This window comes from Leguminivora glycinivorella, chromosome 2 (genome assembly GCF_023078275.1).
Source record: "Leguminivora glycinivorella isolate SPB_JAAS2020 chromosome 2, LegGlyc_1.1, whole genome shotgun sequence".
Lineage (NCBI taxonomy): Eukaryota > Metazoa > Arthropoda > Insecta > Lepidoptera > Tortricidae > Leguminivora > Leguminivora glycinivorella.
In genome coordinates this window covers 23016050-23034566 of record NC_062972.1, presented here as the reverse complement: position 1 = coordinate 23034566, position 18517 = coordinate 23016050, and the positions used below count along the sequence as shown (strand labels likewise).

The window sequence follows — 18517 nt, the reverse complement described above, 5'->3', positions numbered from 1 at the left end:
AAAAAATAACCTTTGTTTTTATACAAGCAGCCAAGTCCAGAAACGTTGCAAACATCATACCCATCTGAAAATATACAGGCAGACTTTAATTAGGGAGTAAACTGGAACATGTGATAAGCAACAATGTGTCAACCCACACGCCAACCATTTTGAGAAAATGGCGTCTAAAGATTTTTTCTCATTTTTTTGTGTTTCTCTTAAAAAAAATTGTTTTTATATAGATTGTTGTGTTTTTCAGCTATAATACGTTCAGTAGTAGTGAAACATTTCAAAACCTCTTAGTCCTTATTTTAACCAATAAAGGAATTAATTACGTACAAAACCGACGAGTTGTTCGTATGTACTAATTAAGAGGTAAATATGTATGAACAAAGAGGATCGAGTATTATTAAAAAAAACTATTATAAAGAGTTAACGCCGTAGACACATATTTAAATTATCTGTGCTTTTTCAACAAAAAATCGTTACAAAAACCAAATAATCATCTTTAAAAAAAATAAACTACTTATCTAAAATTTACAACAAAATATTTTTTTACGCTAAGAAATAGGCATTTAAATTATGAATAACTCATTACCATTCAGTAAGCGTGGGCGACTAAGTCATAACTTATTCAAACATAAATTAATATGAACAGTCAATATAGTGTCGCGATAATGACTTATGTTTTATAACACGGCATAAAACAACGAATAAAATATCATTTTGCAATAATCATTCAAGTCTCATAGTGGGTAACTATGTCATTTTTTGCGTTTTGCGAAAAAAAATCGCATACGAAATCAAACCTTATCGATATGGAAGTATGAGACGCGACGGCGACGGTCGCGCGACCGTCGCCCACGCAAGACACGGCGTTACTGTCAAAGTAAAATGTGTAATCACAGTGCATAGACTGCCATCTCTCGACTCAAGCTTAAAACTTTTGAACCTCAATTTTGACAATTTGGCTCATATTGTTAGCTTGATATTGAAATAGCCTATATACATATAGCTTGTATTAAAATGTCAAATATTATTATTAGCGCCATCTAGCCGAGCGTTCGCGCGACGGCGACGGTCGCGCGACCGTCGCCCACGCAAGACACGGCGTTACTGTCAAAGTAAAATGTGTAATCACAGTGCATAGACTGCCATCTCTCGACTCAAGCTTAAAACTTTTGAACCTCAATTTTGACAATTTGGCTCATATTGTTAGCTTGATATTGAAATAGCCTATATACATATAGCTTGTATTAAAATGTCAAATATTATTATTAGCGCCATCTAGCCGAGCGTTCCCCAAAGGTGTAACGCCATCTAGGCCACCGTACCTTTTTCTCTAGGGTTTTGAGGTACGTTTTCTTCTTAGACTTTATCCATCTATACGGAGTTACATATGTCTTTGGTATGAATTAGACATGGGTTAATTATTTGTCTTGATTTTTTTTTGGTTGTTTTTATGGTTTAAACATACATTTACATAAGTATCTATATAATATCTAAGTTAATCTTCAAAAGCATATTTTGTGAGATGGGATTTTTCCCCCAAATACGAATACATATATGAAAATTTGCTATTACCATCACAGGTCAACCTGGAACTTTGCGTCTGGCACTGTGGAATATGCATGCGATGTAAGAGTGCCGCTGGAAAGAGCTGATTGAACTTAGCCTGACCATGAAAGTGATGTGTGCAATTACATAGAAACTGGAGCTTTCTGTAATATACAACGCACGTGTTATAAAAGTGCCACTCGGAAGAGCTGGGTGAACTGAACTCGCTTAGAATGACCACAAAGTGATGTGTGCAGTTACAGAGATCGACCTGAAGCTTAGCCCTGCAGTACACCCACACATGCACTATAGAAGTACCACTGGATAAAGTGAGTTGAACTGAACTCACTTAGCGTGACCATGAAGTGATGTGTGCAGTTGCACAGGTCAACCTAGAGCTTAGCTCTGCAGTAGATCACGCATGCACTATAGAAGTACCACTGGATAATGTGGGGTGAACTGAACTCACTTAGCCTGACCATGAAGTGATGTGTGCAGTTGCATAAGTCGACCACGCATGCACTATAGAAGTACCACTAGATAATGTAGAGTACACTGAGAGAAAATACAACCAGTTTTCATGTTCGTTCAACAAGTTTATTGGTTAAAATAGCGCCTACGTGCTCTTTGGTTCAAACAACAAGCTACTTGTCATTTGAATCGGCAATATATTTGAATCAACGAGTCGATTTTATAAAAACAACCTGACACATATTGTTTTAAACATACGTTTGGCTGATTCAAAAACGGATAAACTGCAACAAGTCTAACTTGTTAAATTCACAATGCAAATTTCTCTCAGTCAGTGGAGTGAACTGAACTCACTTAGCCTGACCATGAAGTGATGTGTGCAGTTGCATAAGTCGACCTGGAGCTTAGCCCTGCAGTATACCACGCATGCGCTGTACGAGTACCGCTGGAAAGGCCAGTGTTGCGCGAACGCCGGTTTTTCGCGCATGAGCAAACAGCCGCGGCGGAGAGGGTCCAAGCGGTGAATTGTCATGTCGCTTGTTATTGCTTCTGCCTGTGGAAACGTTACGAATTATGATTTACTATCATTCATTCATTCATTCATTGCGAGGTGCCCATAGAACTGAGTTGGAACGGGGCTAATATAAGACAGAAAGGCGAAGGATCCTGTGGAGCCCTTATGCACCGGAGTGCTTTAACACATATAACAACAACAATTTCATTTCATAATGAACAGATGCCGTAGCCGAATGGCATTACTGTAATGTCACGCTATTACACTATATACATCGGGTTGGCTCGCCAATACACACCGCACGTCCGTGCTCCATCACACTCGGACACCGACTGCCATATGTACTCGAGACACCTATATACTACATCCCTTTCTTGTTTTAATTTTTTTTTTTTATAAATATTTAAATAATAGGTCAATTTAGTTTTAATTCAAATACTTGCCATGCTGTGCCGTGTATCTTTTTTTTTCTTTTTAATGAACTACGTTTCTTCTAATTCTAATTCTTCTTTAAATCTGTTACCTTTTTCAATTCAGACTGTTTTGAAAACTAGATTAGTACATTTTTTTTATACATATACGATTGTTTTTTTTTCTTTCTTCAATAGCATACAATATAATTGTACAATGCAAGCATCGCACATTTCTCGCGTCAGCATTAAAATTAATATAATTATGACTTGATTAGAATTGCTTTGCATTGCTTGATTGCATTTGCATGCATTTAGTTATGTTTTATTGCAAATAAATAATGATTGATTGATTGATTGATCGCTGTATTTGCGATTACGCTATACATCGATTTATGCATTAGTTTATGTTTATACGTGCTCCTAGCTAGTACTCAGTATACCTTGGTTATCAATAAATTTATAAGTGTATCAAAAATCAGTGTTTCTATCAAGACTACCATCAACCATCAAGAATCATATCATCTAAGGTGTACGGCTCGTACAATAATATTTCACTAATTTCATACCTTTTCATGATTTACATTATTATTTTTTTTTTTTAATAGGTCGCTTGTCAGGCGTCTAATGTATATTAGGTAATTATTGATGATAACATTGATAACTGATTGTATCGGCCCTATACTTCATTATATGCACCTATTATTGCTAGTAACTAGTAAATAGTACATATAAGTATTTAGTTATAGAACCTAATGTATCTGGAGCCTCGTCTGCCGACAAACCATACTCTGGTTTGGCAGAAGATAAATTTAGTTGTAGGTTTAGTTTTTGAATAAACATTTATTTCATTTTATTTCATTTTTCATTTCATCTAATGCAATTCATAATACTTACGGATATTATAATGTTTAGTTAGATCTACTCATAAATTTAATTATAAATTGCAGTGCATAGTTATTAAAACTTTTACTGTCTACTGTTTTTTTTTCTGGATCGAAAGGGCTCGTGATTCATTGCATTGTAATACATAGAGATACTATATAGAATATGCATTAAAATCCTATTCAGGGTCACGTATCCACTTTATCGTTTTATTGATTTTGTTTCATCATGATCAGCTTTCTTTCTCGTAGATACTTTGTACCACACAAAGTAATCAACGATTAATTTTCTAAAATAGATAGCTGTTCATATACTATTTAAGAAGTGCTTACCCAATTGACCCAATTATACTAACATCCGATTTATATCTACACAGTATGTATATATTTTAGATAACACTTTTCTTTTAAAGTATTTTATCAACATCTTTTTTTTATTATTATTATCTCTTTATCTATCTTAAGATCTTAACTCTTAGGCTAGGCTATTTTATAATATGATTATTAAAGAAATTACAAAACCACTTTTTTTTTTTTTTTTTTTTGGCTGATTGGCTATTGACCATAGTCACACCCGATGGAAGGTGAAGATATAGTCGAAGATGGAGCTCACCGATTCAGTAATACTTAGCATATTCACTTTTATCTTAAAGACACCGAGGTCGTATTTTTCTGGGAACATCTATGGTGGGAGTGCATTCCATTCCTTTGATAAAATATTATCTAAATTATTACCCAAATATTATCTCCTTCATTTACTTTCTTTGCGCTGTTAACCGAACAAATCAGCATGCCCATTTACAAGGCATCAAGTCATACTGAAATTGACCGGAGTAACAGGAGTAACAGAATACTTATACAGCTCACCGAACTACGAGGTAACTACCTCGTAGTAGGTAAGCACAGTGTTTCTCCCCAGGTACCACGATTTGAATTTGTTTTTGCAGCTGTGTCTTTAAATTCCTTCAGGAGATGTTATAATTATCTTGACAGACTCAGCGTTTATTTATGTGTCACACGGAGAGAAAAACAACTAGATTTAATGTTCGTTCAATATTTCTATTTTTTTTTTTTGTTAAAATTGCGCCTACGTGTTCTTTCATTCCAACTACAAGTTTGATGTTGTTAAGTGTAGTTACACTTCCTTCTACATTTTTTTTTTTATACCACGTCGGTGGCAAACAGTTATAGGGCCTCCTAATTGAAAGCGGTCACCGTAACCTATGGACGCCTGCAACTCAAGGGGTGTCACATGCGCGTCGTCGACCCATTAGAAACTTGTATACTCCTTTTTTTTTTTTAGAACCCCATACTGTAGTTCATCGGGGAATACCTTGACATAGCTCATTCCACAGCCGGAGCGTTCGTGGGAGGAAATATTATTGTTTTTTTTTTTTGAACCAATCTTTTATTTAAACCAACAAGTCGATTTTGTAAAAGCACATGTCACATATTGATTTAAACATATGTTTGGCTGATTCAATAAAATATATTTTAACAAGTTTGACCTTGTTGTTAGGTTCGTACAAATTCGACTTGTATCATCAATATTGTGATTTATTCCCTTTACTAAAATACTATTGTTTCAAACAGATAAACACGCAACAAGACGAGTTTGTTAGATTCACAAGGCAAATTTCTCTCAGTTGTACCCTTAACTTCACATCCGTCTATCAATCCATTTATATATAGAATAGAATCATGTTCCCTAACTTCTAAATAATGTGCATTGTAAGTAGTTAGGTACCTAGATAATTGACGTGAAGCATTGAAATATGTGATTATTTAACATTTTACAATCACTACAGACAAAGCTGATTCAGCCGCTGATTGTTGTCCTTTTGTTCATTTTCTTGACCAGACGAAATAAGGTCACTAGTGAGATTTATTTTATAAATTTACAAACTTAGGTTACTAGTTCGCTTGGAAAATCTTATACAAATTTAATATGTATTCACGAAAGAGAGACCACATTTCAATATCCTCCCGTGAAATTACGCAAACAAGTTCAGCATTTTTATTTCTTATTTTTTTTTCTATATTAGTTCAATAGAGGCTCACAGATCCATTAGTTTATTTGTTTTAACTGGACACCTGACTTGTATGAGATTCACCTACATGAATCTCTGCAGTATGTACCTATTACCCTAACTGATAACGAGTACCTTCAGTACCAATATATTTTTATAATGATTTTCAACTGACGTAGATTGTCTTTGAAAATCTATCATAGATCAACTTAAATAGGCATGTCTTTCTCTTGAGGTCACCCATACTGACAAAGCCTTGTTGACGGTAAGCAGAGTTAGCAACTTCTTTTTTTTCCGCGTTGTTGAAATGTATCAAGCGTTCGCTTAATTTTATTCAATTCAGCTGCACCACTACGTGTTTTTTTTATATACAATGCAATGTCAAACCAATGAACTGTCTTTATTTATTTATTTTTTTTTTCACTCTTTTCACTCTGATTGACGTTAGCGGCATCTAGGTATATAAAGAGTGCTCTTTTCCAGCGCTACCACCGAACTCCTACTGATGTAGGATCACCTTCGCTGTCAAATGCCTCCAACGACAATTAAGAAGCCATACTGGACTTTCTTGGGGCAACCTGTACCCAATCAATTTAATGATTCTAACTAACACAAGTCAAAATATATTATATTGAAAATATTTCAACTTATGCTATCTCAAAGTACTCAGTCATTGTACTTGAGTGTTTTACTGGGGTAGTTGTCTCAGACTCTCAGGCACTGGATGCCTTGGTATTTTTTTCTTTCATATGTGTAATTTATTTCGGTTTCAATTTAATGATATTTATTGACCGACGTCAATCTACTATTATGACAATTGAAGGCTCAGATAGCATTTATCATCTGATCTAAGCGTCATTTAAGCGCACGTTCAACCAGTATAACCGTAATTTACTTCGTGTTTAGGTTATTATCATTAAGCTCATATTTGCAACAATTCAATGTTCAGTTTTTTTTTTTTTTTTTTTTTTTTTTTAATTGCTGTTTAACTATGTTTACAACAATTTAATGACCAGATAAATATATCTGCCTTAACCAAGGTAAGTATTTGTTTTTTTTTTCATTTATTTTACATGACAATTAAATGTCCAGATTCAGTAATCTGCTGGTTCCACATATATCTATATTTATCCTCGTAAGGCTAAAGTCATGTCAAATTAATGACCAGATACATTTTATCTGCTTTGAATGAGCCGTGCACACTGTACAGGTCAGGTCATTGTTATTCTGTTACCAGTAGGTTTTTTTCCATGACAATTTAATGTCCAGATTCGGTAATCTGCTGTATTAACTAGCTTAATAACCAGAATTTCTGTTATCCAATTCACACACATGACAATTAAATGTCCAGATTCTGTAATCTGCTGTTTCCAAATTCGCAATTGAATGCCTTATTTTCAGCCACAAATGGCATAAAATTTCATAGTATTTAGATGCCATTTAAATGGTCGATACTAAACAATACAATTGAATGTACAGAGTGCACCTCCATGTGCTGTTTCCAAATTCGCAATTTAATGCCTTATTTTCAGCCACAAATGGCATAAAATTTCATAGTACTTAGGTGCCAATTAAATGTTCGATACAATTGAATGTACAGAGTTGCATATCCGTTTAATGCCTCTTTTTTTCTGCCGACTTTACTGACAAAGTAATTTAATACTTAAATGGATTTCTTTATTTATTATAAGTAGGTCTATTTAGCACTTAATGTGAACCCATCTAGTTTTCTGGTTTTTAAGTAATTAAATACTCAGATAAAACTGCTCGAAATCGGCGTTAGGAATGTCGTATTACGTAAAATTACGTAAGTCAATCCGCGACAAGAGTATTAGTCACGATTTTATGGCATGTTCAATCAATTCAAAAGATTCACGTTCAAGTGATAATCTATCTCTAAATAAGTGTTACTTTCCCGACATATGCATAGATCCTTTCATTTGCAGCTGTAGTTCAAATAACCACTTAATGAAGTCGTGACTTACGTTACTTTTACGTAAATTCACCCCTGTAAGGAAGTATACTTAGGTAAGTATTTATCTAGTTTGTTTTGGTTTTCACCTTACTCTCAAACATCGACTAATGCTACCATAGGACATTTAAGTGTGATGGTTGTACAACATTTTATCATTCAAGTAAATGCCTTATTTAGGTAAATAGCTTAACCATTCATAAATTTAGCAACATCACATAATTTTGTGTATTAAACCAACCAACAGGTAGATGGTAACTTCACTAATTAAAAATAAATATAATTTCTTTTGGTTGGACGGAAATTATTGTAATGATTCCGGGCTGTGATTTATGTAAATAATAAATCAATTTTATAAACCCACTACACATAAACTCAAATAACATTTTGGTACCTAAAAACATTTGGCAATCTAGGTAGGTAACCAAACCGTTTACTAGGTAGGTAGGAGCCACACACCGACACCTGTATGTATAGGCATGACAATCTAGGAAGGCTGGCCGTATGTTGTCAATTGCCTCAAACATTTTATTAATTGCATCGTTCGGTTACCTGCTTAAGGTTTATATTCGCACGGTTGAAAGAAATAACATTTCATTTATTTTTATTTGGTTTTGACTTAATTCTTGAAAAACTGCCGTTATAATCATTTCGCTTTGTAGTATTTAATGAACACTTTCATTTAGCTTCATTACGTTCCGAAACTACTAAGAATGCCAGTAATTTAAAACGGCAGGTAACCAAACCTGTTTACAAAAAGATAACGGTGCATCATGGCGCATCGTTACTCGATTTTATAGGTTATGTTACTTATGTTTCTATCCCATCTTTTCCGAATACTAGATTCACGTGGTAAGTACTTGCTTTTATCCTCGTCGCCACTTGTAATGTCACGCTATTACACTATATACATCGGGTTGGCTCGCCAATACACACCGCACGTCCGTGCTCCATCACACTCGGACACCGACTGCCATATGTACTCGAGACACCTATATACTACAATTACTACGACGCGAAACGAAAACGAAACGCCGCGAAAGATAGTCTGGCTCGTCGCGCCAATACGCAAGAGCGATAAAGATAAATATCTATGAGCGTTTCGTTTCGTGAGCGTTTGTGCCATTCGGCTACGTACCCTCACTGCGCTCTCCGGTAGCCCTGACCAGGGCACCCGCATCGTAAAGGAGGATCGGAAACGCTTGATCCCCCTTCCCGGCATCACATATGGGGCATGGCCCCTCTAGGGCTCGAGGCGAGCGTACGCTCTCCGCCTTCGACCCTGCCGCTTTCGTCGTAGCGGAGGAGCGTCAACAGCTGCCTCTCGCTCTCTCTCTGCTTCCTCCTTCCGCGACATGACTGCTTCGCAGAAGGAGGCCACCGCCTTCCATTTTCTCTCGCTACCCAGCATAGTCTCTACTACGCCGCGTAGCGAGAGGTCCGCCGCTCCCGTCTCTGCCCTGAGGGTAGCTCTTTCCACGGCCCAACGAGTGCACTCTTCCAGAGTGTGTTGGGCCGTGTCGTCCGCTACACCGCACTCGTGGCACTGAGGCCGCGGTTCTCTCTGTATTTTATGCAGATAGTGTCCGAAACACCCGTGTCCGGACACTATCTGCGTGACCCGATAAGTCAGGGCGCCCTGGCTACGTACCCTGTACTCGGTGAAGTCGAAAACATATATGTATTTATTGACTTTAGAAACTTATTATATTGGTTTAAAAGTGTTACCCTACCTTCAAGGTTGCGTTGAGTTCAGACACAAGGGGCATCGTGTCGGTGGTCACAATCTTCTCCACTTTGACGGATACCACGTCATCAGGGGCGTGTATACGCAACTGGAACGAAAAGAATATTATCATTCTTTTGAAGAAAAATTACAAAGAATTCTTAGGTTCTTAATTAAACGCGGTGAATTAGTGGTCGTAAAATACTACCTTAGATTTATTGTGCAATGAAAAATTACAATTTTGTGAAACTTTGGTGATTAGTGATTACTTAATGTTTTATTAAAAGTTCATAATTTTCATCAAAGAGCTATTGAGTAAAGAAAAACTCTAAGAAAATTACCTGTTGGTGTGGTAAAGAATAATTCAAGCACATAAATGGAAATAAGATGATTTCTAACCGCTGTTTTTATTCAATAATTGCTACATGTAAATATGTGACGTCACACTAGGGAGGGGGGAGTCGACAAATGTGACCAGCCGTGACAAGGAGGGGGAGGGTCAAAAATCATGATTTTTAGTGTGACGTAATTTATGGATGATCCCATATCGTGCTCTACAGTTTGGCAAAAAATACTATAAAGAACGATATAATACCGGGACAGACAAAGCCCATACAAAAAGGCGTACCCCTGAAACGTATGAGCCTCTTAGGCTTAAAACTAGATGGCGCTGTATTCCCCAAATATTTTTGCGTGTTTTTATTTTTCAATAACAAATGCCTTCTTTATTTTAATATCATGATATCACGTCAATACACAATTTGAAAAAAAGAAGTAGGCAACATGAGTGTAGTTATGATAGTATTTAATAGATGGCGCTAAAAATTGAGGTACGGTTCTTAGTATGAAGATTGTAAATCCTATATAATCATCCTTGATGGAACAATTTTTTTATCATATCAACTGTTCTCATTGAAAAGTGTCAAAATCTGTCAAAATAGTTGCCACATGCACGCTGTTAAATTCGAATTTAGCTCAAAATGCATAATTTAATCAATGACCTTTCCTGCATAATTGATTCAATACAAACCGTAATCAACCGACTGGCCGTGAAGACAAGACTCGGCACGCCAGTGGTTCTGTTGACGTGTCTGACGAATCCATTGGCATTGCCAGCCAACTGCGAGTCGATGGCCGAATGAGGGTAAGAAAATATCGTGTTCTAAGTTAGACAGAACTAGATGGCGCTCGGCAGAACTCGGTCATAATGGGGGAATTATTTTCGAATATTAAAATTTACCTCATTATGTTGACCCCTTACACATAAGCTGTTAAACTCGAATTTATCTTAAAATATAATGGAATCAATGACCTTTCCTGCATAATTGATTCAATACAAACCGTAATCAACCGACTGGCCGTGAAGACAAGACTCGGCAGGCCAGTGGTTCTGTTGACGTGTCTGACGAAGCCATTGCCAGCCAACTGCGAGTTGAACGTGAAGCACGTTCCATACTCCGTTTCTAGCGGGCTGAATCTGTAAACGCGATGATACTTACACGTTTTTCTGTAATGGCGATTATAATCAACAGTATACTATTTATTGAATGCAAATAAATTATGTATTTACTTAAAAAAAAGAAAAATCTCAATGTTTTTTTCTTCTGGTAATTAAGAACTGGCTAAATTATCGCCAGATATTTTGCCAATTGAGATACGCAGATGAGCAATGATGCCTGCTTGCCTACCCACAATATTATTTACATTATAGGATGATTTGAGTTCTTAGATACCACGGGATTATTATTTGTACTTTGATTTTAAAACGACGAGCTCATATAACCCGGCAACCTTCAAATCAAGAGTGAACAGGCATCTTCTGGGCGAGCTCACTCCATCGTAGGCCACGTCTTTGCCTTTGGCTAGTCTGTGGCCAAGAGTAAGCCCATTTATAATAATAATAAAAAAAAAGTATCTTTATAATTCTTAATTTTTTGTAGATATTGGCTTACTCGTACCGGTGAACGGACAAAATGGCTGAATGAACAGATTTCAAACAATTTTTCCAAAGGGATAGCAGCGAACTGAAAGAAAAGGTCAGTGGACAACTTTCCGCCTCGTGGGAACTGTGGTGAAATACCCCATAATGGACGGTGATGCCATTATGGACAAAAAAACACAAATCCTTAAAAATAAGTATCTAAAATTAGTTTCTAAAAACTGACGGCTATGTACCATAAACTAGAGTTATAGAGCTGTTTCATTTTGAAGTTTCAATTAATTCGGTTATTTCTGAAGGATTTGGCGACAAGATAAAATTCATCAGTTTACTGAAAAAAATATCAAAACGAATCCTTAGTAATGTTGCTAAGAGAGTTGAGTTCATGTATAAAATAATAAAAAAATAATACTCGGTGTAAACTTGAATGCGTTTTACTTACTGCATTAGGCAATTCCAAAGAGTCCAAAGATATAAAGAAATGGCGTTATTTTGCGATTGTCCATTACTGGAACCAAAAAACTGCCTACCTCCTATGATGGACAAGGAACAATTTACAAAACCAAAATTTACAAGAAACAATCCTATGTTAAAATAACTCAAACTAATTGTATTTATGGTATATAATATTGATTCATTGAGTGTCAGTTGGCTTTAAAAGTAAAATTTTAAACTTATTTCACTGTCCATAATGGGGGATCCATTACTGGAGAACTGCCATCCATAATTGCAGAAAAAACACCTATTTTTAATTTGTTAACTATGAAGAAACCAATAGGAGTATCCATTCTGCAATACGCTTGAAATGTAAAAGAAGGATAGGACATTCAAGATTTAACACGCTTAGCGGTAGAATTTTTACATTTATGAGTGAAATATCAAAAAGAGTCGAAACTTTTTCTTAAACTGTCCATAATTGGGTCCGTTACCTGAAATAGAAAATGCAAGATTTTGCTCTTGTATTTAAGTAACTGTAGCTGATATACGTAGTGATAATAGTACATTTCGATACAAGTGCGAAAAATCGACACGAGTTACGAATTCCCTTTTCGCACGTGTATCGAACGACGTTTTTCAGTACAGATGGACCTCCGAAGTTTCGACCTGCCATATAATGAACCACTTCTCGCACTAGTGCGTAAAAAAAACACCATCTGTACTGAAAAGGATAGTTATTTTATTATAAACTGAAATAGATACCATACACTAAAGAAAAAGCGATCAAGCCCACTGGTGGCAAAGCCGGGAATCGAACCCGGGTGCTATTTCAGTTTATCCATACTAATATTGTAAATGGGAAAGTGTGTGTCTGTTTGTTTGTCCGTCTTTTACGGCAAAACGGATCGACAAAATGACGTGATTTTTTAAGTGGAGATAGTTGAAGGGATGGAGAGTGACATAGGCTAGTTTTTGTCTCTTTCTAACGCGAGCGAAGCCGCGGACAAAAGCTAGTAATTTATATATACTAGTGTTATTACTAAAAAAAAACAAATAGGTAAAAAAAAATGATTTGTACTCTACGTCATAGTTATTATTGTTATAACTTAGCAATCTTGACACTTTTTATGGAAGCTTTTATGCTGACTGACTTGGTACAATTTGACTTACAAGATTTTACACGTACCGTTGCCTGTTTAGTACCACCATACCATTACAAAATTAAATAAAGCTTCTAAAAACCGGCCAAGAGCGTGTCGGGCCACGCTCAGTGTAGGGTTCCGTAGTTTTCCGTATTTTTCTCAAAAACTACTAAACCTATCAAGTTCAAAATAATTTTCCTAGAAAGTATTTATAAAGTTCTACTTTTGTGATTTTTTTCATATTTTTTAAACATATGGTTCAAAAGTTAGAGGGGGGGACGCACTTTTTTTTTCCTTTAGGAGCGATTATTTCCGAAAATATTAATATTATCAAAAAACAATCTTAGCAAACCCGTATTCATTTTTTAATACCTATCCAACAATATATCACACGTTGGGGTTGGAATGAAAAAAAATATCAGCCCCCACTTTACATGTAGGGGGGGTACCCTAATAAAACATTTTTTTCCATTTTTTATTTTTGCACTTTGTTGGCGTGATTGATATACATATTGGTACCAAATTTCAGCTTTCTAGTGCTAACGGTTACTGAGATTATCCGCGGACGGACGGACGGACGGACGGACGGACGGACGGACGGACAGACAGACATGGCGAAACTATAAGGGTTCCTAGTTGACTACGGAACCCTAAAAATCGAAGGTGGCGCGTACGTACCTCATGCTCGGTACAAGTGTGTACAATTAGGTGTAAATGGTTTAGACACATTTTCATCCTATATTCTAGTGGTGATATAAACTTGAATTATACAATAATGTTTGTATTGTAGTTTTTGTGGGAAAGGGTCTAACTCTTGTTCATAAAAATCTAATCATTAAACCATGGACCTAATATGATACGGACGTCGCTCCATACTAAAAAATTGTGATTCTATCATCCACATTGACAGCTCTGTCTATGACCTCATCCACTAATCTCCTGTCAGTCGGATTGAGGCGCCCGTGGCGAAAACATCTGAATAAAAATAAGAAAATATGCCTACATGCGTTGTCAAACTGTGTAAAAAATTACACCATTTGAAAGAAAAAAAAATACGGAACAACATTTCATGCGAAAATTAATACGTTATCACGTTATTATACGTAAATTCACAATATCAATTAATGTTCATAATTATAAACCAACAAACTGCAAAACAAGAGTGTCATCAGTATTTTTTTTAAATAGTGTTTGCACTCGGTGCACTGAGTCATTATTATTTGTTAAAAACAAGATATTTCTAAGTTTAAAGTAAAATAATTATTTTTTGATAAATTAAATGAAGAATTGATTTTCTTTTGACCTGAATTATAATTATTTTGATTTTAAATCGTGTTTGCACATCGCAAACCGTCTGCAATTGCTGGCTTGAAGGTTCCGCCACCAAGCCATAAAATAAAATTTAAAAAAAAACGTCCGCCATTGTAAGGTCACAGCCGGTCTTCAGTGAGGCTATCTCTGTTTCTATTACTACTCTATGCATTAAACATTACATTTCACAGCAGTTGTATGGCTTCCCCGCCCACCAGCACTTGTTCAGCATCTCGGCACACTTGAGCCGGTACTCGTTGACGTAGTCCATGTAGTTGTCGACGCAGGTGGTGTTCTTGCAGATGGTGCACTGCTTGCACTGCTGATTGCTGTAGTAGAACACGTCTCGGAAGAACGCTAGCATTGTGGGCGGCAGTTTCTTCCTGGTTAATAGAAAACGCATATTTATAGACCAACTAGCTTTCAGACAAAAATTAGCCTATGTCACTCTCCATCCCTTCAACTATTTCCACCTAAAAATCACGTCAATTCATCGCTCCGTTTTGCCGTGAAAGACGCCAAATTTGTTAAATGTACTGTTTTAAAAAAGCTTTCTCCTCTTGTGTATGAATTGGCCGATTCTACTGGGCGTGCCATTTGGTAGATGGCACATTAAAGATTTGAAATTGTAAATAGTGATATTTTTTTCTTTTTGGAATTTTCCCTCATATTCTATTCTGTAAAATTCTCCTGGGCGCGAGGGCTACTGTAACATGGCAAACCTCCATGTTGCAGCCGCCGCCGTCTTTTGTTTCTGAGAGGAACAATTTTCTCTTCGCTGGAAGGAAATTGTGCTAAATTACTTGAAATTAATTATATTTCAAAAATAATGATTGGTGTCCGTATTAAAAAACAGTGTATTTAGGCTGCCTCTTGGCAGGTATATATAATTCTTTGTATTTTTTTTATGTAAAGACTTTTGAGTTTGTTTTGTTTATGTTGAAACCTAATCCAAGTCTTATCGCACGTCACTGGTTCATAAATCTGAGTAAGGCTTGGGTCAGGTTCCAATTGGAATTAAGTACGCCCGATTGTTGCAACCTTTTAGTCTACATTTAACCTAAAGAGGGTCAATAAGTATATATCCTTTGTTGACGCAAGAGGTTCGCTGAGTTCTTCCATTGGGCTCCGCTGTACGTCGCTCGCTGTATTTTAGTGAAGACCCGCGGTCAATGTACGTCGTGAAACCCGAGGAAGAGCGATTCCCGGGATCCTAAAGGCCAGTGACGATATTTATATTTCTCGCGTACTGACAGATATTTCCCATTTTATTGTATATATTAGTTTTTATATTATATTATTTACTGGAAGAATTTAACCTTTGTTTAATTTCTCCGCTGCTAGCCGGCTACATTGCCTACGGTTTCACGACGTGCATTAACCTCGGGTCTCCTCTTGAATACAGCCAGCGACGTACGGCAGCGGAACCCAACGGAGGAACTCAGCAAATCTCTTGCGTCGATGGATATTGACTTGTTGATCCTCTTTAGATTAATTGTAGACTAAAAGGCTGTAACAATCGGGCGTACTTCATTCCGATTGGAACCTGATCCAAGCCTTATCCAGATTTATGAACCAGTGACGTACGATAAGACTTGGATTAGGTTTCAACGTAAACAAATCAAACTTAAAACCATTTACATGAAACATACAAAGAATTATATAATATGTACCTGCATATGAAGGCAGCTAAATACACTGTTTTTTAAATACAGACACAAATAATATATTTTGATTATAATTAATTTCAAGTAATTTAGTAGTAATTTCCTTCCAGCGGAGAGAAAATTTTCCGTCTGAGAAACAAAAGACGCGCGACAAGCTTATCTATTTTTTCCTCAGCGCCCGGGTACATAGCCGAATGGCACAAACGCTCACGAAACCCTCACGAAACGAAACGCTCGTAGATATCTATCTCTATCGCTCTTTCATATTGGCGCGACAGAGCCAGACTACCTTTCGCGGCATTTCGTTTTCGTTTCGCGTCGCAGAAATGCCATTCGGCTACGGCACCAGTATTTTCCGATAAAGTATAAAAACATACGCAGCTAAGTAACGTTTCAGCCTATCGGGGTCCAGCTGTTCGCACAGTGTCACGGTCGGGAAAGGCGTGTTCCAGGACAGATAATTGGTTTCCACGGAGTAAGACACGGATCCTTGGGTGTAAAGGCCCAGGACTTCGCGCAGGATGCTGAATGTACCCCAGCAGCTGCCTAACAGGATGGAGAGCCAGCATAATCTGCAAATAATATCAGGATTTATACTAATTTGTTTAAAAATCTAGATGGACACTGGACAAAAGACACTTTAGTCGTAGAAAGTAACGCACTATAGAGAGTTCTTGAACGCCGAGAAGACGCTACTATGGAGGCAGCTCGCCTACTCATGACGACTATTATTCCATTTAAAAAAGTGCATGTGCATTTAAGTAAGTACGCTTTTTTCTAAATAAATTTAAATTCACCCATCAAATATTCCACTCAGCCTTACGTGAAATAACTAGACTATTAGTTTAACTTCTACATCATGTGACGATGTAATCGTAATTATGAGAAATGTGTGATATTAAATTTGAAGCGATATTAGCTCGAGCACTGAAGAAGTTGAAGTGACGAGCCATTTACGACAGTGATTAATATTCAGGCCTGGGGCTTTGTTCGACTCATATCAACTGCCAAAGTCGCATCGTTTTAAAATCAACAGTGGATATTATCGCATTGATTCTCTTGCCAGTGGAATTTACCTTTGAGTGATGATTTTAAATCATAATAAATGTTTAATAAATTGTTTCAAGTCGGTGGCAAGATTACTTAGTTTAATCTTCTTGCCTTGAAATCCTTGCAACGCTCAAGATTTTATTTTTCGAACCACTCGCTACCCGGTATCAATATTGGCATTCCTACCGGTTTATAACAGTTTCGTTTGACTTTCACACTTTTCACCTAACTGTAGGTTGCTAGTATCTAATCTGCAGGTAATTGTACCTATTCAACAAATTGTTATAGCAGCTGTGACAAGTCGAAGGAAGCCCCAGCTTAATAACATCATTAAGTCGGCACATTGATGTAACGAGCCACGCACTTTGCCTCGACAACCATTTAATAGCCACTTTTGAAAGAAGACTGATAATTTTTTAGATGACTTACATTTTACAGGAGCCTTTTCATCACACTTTTCATATTAAATCTAACCACGTTACGTTCACTAAAGTTAACAAGTCGATAAAAATCGTTTTTCCCTTCCTATCACACCGATACGTCGGAAAGGGACAATAGTTATTTGTTATACAAGGAGGCAAAGTTTTATTTTAACGCCGAGTGTGGAATTGAAAAACGAGCAAGTGAAAGAATTCTATCGTTGAACCACGAGCGAAGCGAGTGGTTCGAGAGTAGAATCCTGAACTTGCGAGTTTTTTAACACACGAGAAGTAAAATACATTTGCACCCGAGTGTAACACAAAACTTTTCCCCTCACTATAGCGAGGAAACTACAACGCAAAAAATGCGTTTATCACTGTTTCCAGTAGTTCCACAGGTGGTAAATCATCTTTATTACTAGATTCACGTACTTTTATCAATTTTAAAGCAGTTAATTTGACTTTATTCAAGGTCAAATTACTTTACCCACTAGTGGATAAAATGCGTTTTTACCTGCTGATATTAAAGGACAAAACACGTGTTTCCGAGCTAGTGAGGTGAAAACAATTTTTAACGGCTCGATAACTTTAGTGAACGTTTGTGAATAAGACGGTAAAGGTTCGAGCATTCCAAGATACTGCCCTAATGTTCTTGAATGATTTAAGACTTACCTTTTAAAAGTTGGTACGTGTGATAAAGAAATGACATGCCCGATCCCGTGAAGATTGCTATGGCTGCCAAAATAATTGATCGTATACACAATCCTTTCGAACAAGGAATTATTCTTGAGAACATTCATAGTATGGATAATCCACTAAAACAGTGATAGAATTCATAGAATACTTATAATAAAAGAAACTAAAATGATTAATTGGGAGCGGTAGGATACGTTTTGTAGAAGTAATGAATGGTCTCCGTTCTCCGTCCAACGATATTTGAACCAGAATTCATATATGCAATTTCTTATATACCTATTACAGGTCTATAAATTGTACGAATGGCAGAAG

The 18517-nt window shown here is 36.6% G+C and overlaps 1 protein-coding gene across 1 annotated transcript; it reads right to left on the bottom strand.

Annotated features, from left to right (window-relative positions):
* Positions 1 to 1565: 1565 nt before the first annotated feature.
* Positions 1566 to 17471, bottom strand: LOC125238879 (sodium channel protein Nach-like). Its single transcript, XM_048146356.1, has 7 exons — positions 17455 to 17471; positions 16418 to 16612; positions 14556 to 14756; positions 10885 to 11020; positions 9551 to 9652; positions 2362 to 2560; positions 1566 to 1597 (listed from the first exon to the last, which is right to left on the bottom strand). Exons 1-7 carry the CDS (start codon positions 17469 to 17471, stop codon positions 1566 to 1568), a joined length of 882 nt encoding a protein of 293 aa, XP_048002313.1.
* Between the last annotated feature and the right edge of the window lie 1046 nt (positions 17472 to 18517).